Here is a 7,147-nt window from a genome sequence, read left to right as displayed (position 1 = left end):
TAAATTAATCATCATACCACTTGCATTTTGGTCCTTGGTCTTTAATTTGATAGAAGGAGAGATCTCGTAAACCTACTCAGAACAAGATTTCAATGGATTGATCAAAATGAGAAGATTCAACTTAACATTAACCTTTCAAATATTTTTTCAATTATGTAAATATTTTATTAGCTCGTTATAGTTATATGGATTTTTTCAATAAGAAAGGTTTAGTGGTTTGACCAAATAAAACTCAACTCTTAGGTGAAGATGGCTGCTGGTTTTTTTTCTTCCATTTATTTCCTTTAGGTATTGCTANTACCCCCGGTTCCGGTTCTACCCGCTACCCGTGCTCACCCCTACTTGTGGGATACATAATAACTCATCAATAATACAGTATGTACTACTGATAGATAAGAGAGAAATTAATTAAAAATTTGAAAGAATATATAGATGATAGTAAGATGTGTAATATATATTGACTTGGAAGACATGGAATTGGGTAAGCGTGGCATTCCTACGAAGTTGGTCAAAATTTAGATCGAGTCAGGCATAAATTAATCATCATACCACTTGCATTTTGGTCCTTGGTCTTTAATTTGATAGAAGGAGAGATCTCGTAAACCTACTCAGAACAAGATTTCAATGGATTGATCAAAATGAGAAGATTCAATTCAACATTAACCTTTCAATTATGTAAATATTTTATTAGCTCGTTATAGTGTTATATGGATTTTTTCAATAAGAAAGGTTTAGTGGTTTGACCATATAAAACTCAACTCTTAGGTGAAGATGGCTGCCGGGTTTTTTTCTTTTTCCCTTTATTTCCTCTAGGTATTGCTAAAAACCAATTTTTTTTCTTTTTACGTGAAAGTTTTCAAAATTTTATTTTTGGTATTAACCATGGTTTTAAAACTTGGATCGGATTGACCGTTCCGACCAGGAGCCAGTCTCTAATCCGATCCACTGAATGTTTAAAACCCGTTTTAGCCATTATATCATATTGACTCAGAATTGAATCGACAAACAGTGTCAAACCTTGTTTCCCATTAAAGAATACTCATTCCTATTAATTATTAGAGTTTTAAAATTATATTACGTCATGATAATATCAACATGATGTCAATGGTCTGACTCATCGGTTAGACCGTCTGACCTGGTGATCGGTCCCTTGATGGGTCAAGGCTAGATCCGGATATAAAAACATTGGTATTAAACAACTATAACAATAACTCTTATTGACAATAAACGATGATTAAATTTTTACTTTTACAATTAACTAACAAAATAAACAGTGAATTAGTGATAATAAATGGAAAGATATGATCAATGAAAAAAAAAAACACCGACACTCTGTAGCATCAGTGTATGTGATATATTCCGACGATGTCGTGCAACAAACGTGGACATCGTCAACAACATTTTCCTGTGGTGAAAGTAGTAGTTCTTCATCCTACCAAACAAGCTTTTCTAATATCCTATCTATGGGTAATAAATAATCTAATTAAAATTTTCATACAAAAACAACAATTACACATGTAATTAATTATATATCTACAAAATCAGATAAGACAGAACATATATCTACTACAGACTACATCCTTGTACTAAGCTAGTACGTCTTGTCCAACAAAACATTGCTAGATATACTTTTATTTTCTGAAAACCATGCGCTATCGATACGAGAGGATAGCTGAACCTGAAGAGCGATGTTTCAAATGTACAACCAACAATGTTTCATCTAGTCGTCCGTACCATTTATACATGTTAAAGTCATATAATTAATTACCTAGTCAGTCGCGGATGAGGATTAGGATCGGAGGCAAATTCTACGACTTGTCGGAGCTCATCCCAGTTCTCATACGTCAAGAAATCATGATGATTCCCATATGGATTCTGAAAGCTTGAAGACCATGCCATTGATATTGGAGAATTGGCTATGGTATAATTGTTAGTGCTGCTCAAATGTTCTGAAGCTAACTGCTGGTTCCTGATCTCATTGAGATGATCGTCGATCATGAGTGGTTTCATCGGCTTATTAGTTTGATGAACAATTGGAGCTTCGAAACTGATGTAGCTTTCCTGCTGATTGTTAGAGTCCAGAGCATATGGTTTAGAGGTTGATTCCATTAATGCTGAATGACGTTTCGCTGAAGAAGATGATTCTTTCCAATCTGGTGTCAGCTTTCTGTATGACACGTTTCGCTTAAAGATTCGACATATAGTCCATACTTCCTGTGATTCGTTGAAAACCAACAAAACATAAGAATAATTTCATTTTCAAATGAAATATCTTTAAAAAACTTTTATTTTAGGAAAAGTGCTAATGCTTACCGCTTCTTGAAGAGTGGTTTTGGAATTGGAGGCGGTGCTATTATCATTGGGGGGAAAGCGAAATTCATGCATCATCCAATCAGTTTTGGTGCCTTTTCCTGCACTTCCACGGTAGTAAACAAGTGTTTTCTTGAGGCCAATGCAGTCACGACCTTCTCCTCCTTCAGAATACACTGACTTGTCGATGCCAGTTGCTTTCCAAAACCCAGACCCCGTCACTCTATTTGGCCTTACGCTGTTTCTATATTTTCTCCCTCTTTTGCAAAAGAAGTATCCTTCCTTGTCAGGCGTACTGCTAATTTCTGCATGCATAAAAAATTAGTTTTATCCAAATATTCATTTAAATGCCCCCAAAGAAAGGATTAAAAAAAATGATTGAGCAGCACCATGACAACAAAAGGGTTTTATTCTTTTAGATGCTATCTCCACTCCACATGAATATCATGGAAATTCTTTATCTTCTTTATTACCTAGCAGTGATTAATAAACCCTAGTTTTCATAATTTTCAGGACGAGGCTATATATATGTAGATATATGACACGTTAGGTTTATGATTTCTACTTATATTCAATAATAATTTAAGCATAAAAGATAACAGGATTGGATAGAAGCCATATATGGAAAAAAAAATTCACTGAAAAAAAAAAAAAAAAATCTAAAAAAAACCCTTGATTTGAAGCTTTAAAAGTGATCCTGTGAGAGGGATGAAAAATTATTTGTCTTCGAAAAAATAGGGCTGCACCTGAGAACTACGTATAGCACTAGTTAATTAGAAAGACTCAAGCTAGCTAGAATCAACCACACTTATTTCGAATCCATTTCTTTCATTTGATTAAACCAAGAACAAGATAAAATTATTATCGTTTTGATAATATCAAACTAGCTTCCAAAAAAAACCTAGAATTTGAGTACATCAAACCAAATTATTAAGAAAAGATAACTAAAGAAAATTAAGTAATTTAAAAGCTGATAAACTGATGAGTAGTATGTCATACTTGGAAGATCCCAAGGATCATGTTTGTAGACATCAATCTGTTTGATGAGTTCGATAACGATTGGTTTCTTATCAACTTTTCTTCGAAGATAAAACCCTAAAAGTTCTTCATCTGTTGGATGAAACCGAAACCCTGGAAGCTGCATCTCCTGATGATCATCCTTAGAGCTCGAGCTATTTTCAGTGTTCATGGTTCTCGAACATCAATCTTCTTCAACCCTGTATAATATTTTTCTGCAGCAAACGCAATGCTAGTTGAACATGAAAGAACTTTCTATATAATGTGAAAAAAGTCTTATCAGGGTTGGTTTTTTCTCAGGTCAAGTCATTCGCTCGTCTTGACTCCAGAGGATGACTCCGTAGCCAAAATTGATATTAGAATAATTCTAAATTAACGCTCAGCATATTAAAATACTACCGTTTCTAAATTAATTACTTCAACAACATCCTTTAAACATCTTAGGGTGGCAATAATTAATGCAAATGACAGCACGTTTAGCTACCATGGTAGAAGGTTTTTACTTGGCAACACATTGAATTTATTTATTTCTTTTTTTGATGACGGGTGTCTAGGATAGCTTACGTATACCTCTACTAATTCTTTAAGACCCTGGAACTACCGACCAGAAAATAATTCTTATAGTTACCTCTATTAACAACCGAAAAGGGATTCAAATTCAAAATTTTTTAAGTAATACATCCAAAAGTCATTTATCGAACCACTCAATCACCCAAAGGTAGTTATATAATACATTGAATTTATTATTATCCAAATTGATAGTCTACTAACTTATAATTACCAGATTTATTTAAAAAGTTTTATTTGTTTATGCACAGAAAGAAAAATCAGCTATCTGATATAGGAATATTAGAACCTGTCAAGTTTGAAAAATTTAATGCATGCTTTCAAATTGGTTAAAAAGAACAAGAAATGTCATAATCTTATACTTAACCACGATTGAATATAAGTAAATGTGCATCAATGCATAGTTAATTTGATGAGGGAATTATATTAGAATTAACCAAACAGATCATCCAATAAGTCTTAGAACAACATGAGCAGCTTTGAAGAATATTTGCCCCTCAAAAATAAAAAATAAAAAAGTATAAAAGAAACAAAAAAGAAGTCAATCTCGTGGATTTCTGTTTATATAGTTGAATTACAAGAGATAAAGAAGATCAACCACCCTAAGTAAAAATCATCCGATTACAAGGATTTGACATTGTGTTTTGTGTACGATGTCAAAGGTGTATACTTTCAATTCATTAATTGAATAAAATAACATAATAGTGTTAAGGATAATATTCAAAGTGTTGAAACCCAACAGTGTGCTTCATATATTATAATCATATATTAGTTTTCTTCTCTAATGATGTTAAAATTGAAAACTATATCCTCAAATTACATTGCTTGTAAATTCAAATTAAAACTAAAGTTTTCTAGAAGTTGCGTGCAAAATTTGACCAATTATGATAACATTAACCTTTGTAACATTACAACAATTTTCCCAATTTAAGAGAATTGGAGAACTGAAATTGCAACTAATAACGACAACTTAAACGCTCCGAGGAGCAATTACCAAACATAAAATATTTTTTCAATCTTTGACTTGGTGAAGCTTGACTTAAGGTTAATTCAATGTCTTTGTCTCGGTATATTTAATTTTAAATTACCGCAATACTAGAATAGGCCCATCTTATAGTTTCTTTTATCAACACACTTCCTAACAATGTGGATCACATTTTAATTAATAGTCTAAATTTTAATTTTCTCCTAGGTTTGAGCACTTTAGTTTTTTTTTTTTTTTTTTTTTTTTTTAATAATCGAGAGTGTTCAAACTAGCTTACGAATACTTCAACTAATCCAATAGGACCTTGAAACTATCGATAGGGTAAGAGCGGTCACACCTATTAGTAATCGAGGAAGGACTCGAACATAAGACCTATTAAGTAATACACCTAAGAATTCTTATCAAACCATTCAACCACCTAGGGGTTGACTATGTATATTTATAAATCCCACAAGTACTTCTATTATATGTATGTTGAAGATTATATATGTAGTCAAGGTGCGCGTAAGTTGACCCAGAAACCTTGGTTACAAAAAAGAAAAAAGAAAGACTATATATGGGTTGTGCCAATATTACATAGATAATTATGTCACATTAGTGATTTTATTAATTATAAGGAATGGGATTAATTAATTGAAAACCCTAACCGTTAAATAATAATCAATGTTCTTGGTCTCCATAACACAAATCATTTGACCAAGATGTGTTGCACATATCTTTGAAATCATTAAAATGTTTACAATTTAAAACGAATATAAATAATGTATGGAGACCAAGCTAGGTGATCGTGGAATCGTATATATCCATGGAAGAAAGATGAGAAAGCTGACAAAAGCTGTTCACCATATTGAAATTGAAGTATTCAAACCAATTAAAAAGCACAAATCTGTCATGTGTTGCCTAATTTAGAATCAAACATAACACTGTGATAGTAAAAGATTGACTTCTATTTATTGCCTAGTCAAGATATATGGATCATCAATTGGCCATGGCCAGTTCAAAGGGATACTGCAGCTTTTACTCTTCAAGAATGAACCAGTCTTTGATAGATATATACAAGACTAAATCACAGTCATGAGTCTTCAAGTTTTGTATTTTACTAAAATTAAATTTTTAGGGTTAATATTTCTTCAAATATTAACTGCAAACACATGCTATGATAGAAACTTGTCATTGACATATTCCACTTCTATAAATATGCGTCTAAAATTTCATTTTTATCCTGGTTATATCTTATTTCTAACGACAATAAATTCATGTAGTGTTGTACGGTCAATCCGGAAACATGGATTCACGTTACGTGTCATTTCATTTTAGGTTAACTTTATTTTCAAGTTTACCATTGTAATAGTATATAAGCTAACTTTTCATCCAAAATGAGGAGATTTGTTCAGATGTCTCATTCATATTTGGTGCGAGCCACGTTTGTACACAAACATAAAAAGCAATATAGAAAAAGTGGACGGAAGATTTGCACCTAGCATTTGAACCACCTTAAAAATCTTTTATTGTTTGTGTCTTTCATTTATTAATTGATCCCACATCGGATAGCATGTTTCATACAATCTCTTACGTAGATTTTATCACAGATTCTACGTACTTTTTGTTGATGAAAATCACAGCGTCAACATATAGAAATGAGAAATTCCACAAATTCAATATATTCAATTTAATAACCATCAATTATGTTAATTGTAGAGATAGAGAAATTCATTTGTGACATTAGTATTCAGTTTATGATACCATTGACGTGCCGAATACACATATATATATTTGTATAATTTAAAATTCTTATTAATGATAAGTATTTGGCTGACTTGATAGTATGAAGGGCTAGGTCAAGCATGATATTAGGAATTTAATAAATTGTATTTATAAGTTTATTGGAATTAATTATGAACTTGAAGTTTGAATGGTCTTAAGGAATGTAACTCTGTTGAGAATTATAACATATGGTTTAAATTTCAGAGCCCTTTGTTTATATATATAATATAAATATATTTTATGAAACTTGGTAAAGGTTCTTTGAACAAACTTTAGATACATAATATGATATAGTAAAAAATTATATATTTATAAGGGTTTTAATTATAAATATTAATTTAAACATGTCTAAAACCCGATGTTTGAAATTGGAAATTGTTAATTTAATAATTTCCATTGTACTTTGGCTTCTATTTCGTACTAAAAGTCTCTCAGCAAGAGAATAGATGCTTTGGAATATTTATTTATACTATATAATATAAAAAATTCTCTGTATCTTAAGAC

General features: G+C 31.5%; 1 protein-coding gene across 1 annotated transcript; it reads right to left on the bottom strand.

Moving 5' to 3' along the window:
- Positions 1-1,764: 1,764 nt before the first annotated feature.
- LOC116119184 (transcription factor JUNGBRUNNEN 1-like) lies at positions 1,765-3,515 on the bottom strand. The gene is made up of 3 exons (XM_031405132.1): positions 3,310-3,515; positions 2,314-2,615; positions 1,765-2,214 (listed from the first exon to the last, which is right to left on the bottom strand). The coding sequence occupies exons 1-3, from the start codon at positions 3,497-3,499 to the stop codon at positions 1,765-1,767; spliced, it is 942 nt and encodes a 313-aa protein (XP_031260992.1). The 5' UTR covers positions 3,500-3,515.
- Between the last annotated feature and the right edge of the window lie 3,632 nt (positions 3,516-7,147).

The sequence above is a fragment of the Pistacia vera genome, unplaced genomic scaffold (genome assembly GCF_008641045.1).
Source record: "Pistacia vera cultivar Batoury unplaced genomic scaffold, PisVer_v2 Contig876, whole genome shotgun sequence".
In the NCBI taxonomy this organism is placed as follows: Eukaryota; Viridiplantae; Streptophyta; class Magnoliopsida; order Sapindales; family Anacardiaceae; genus Pistacia; species Pistacia vera.
The sequence above is the reverse complement of the archived record's forward strand: the minus strand, read 5'-3'. Positions and strand labels throughout refer to the sequence as shown.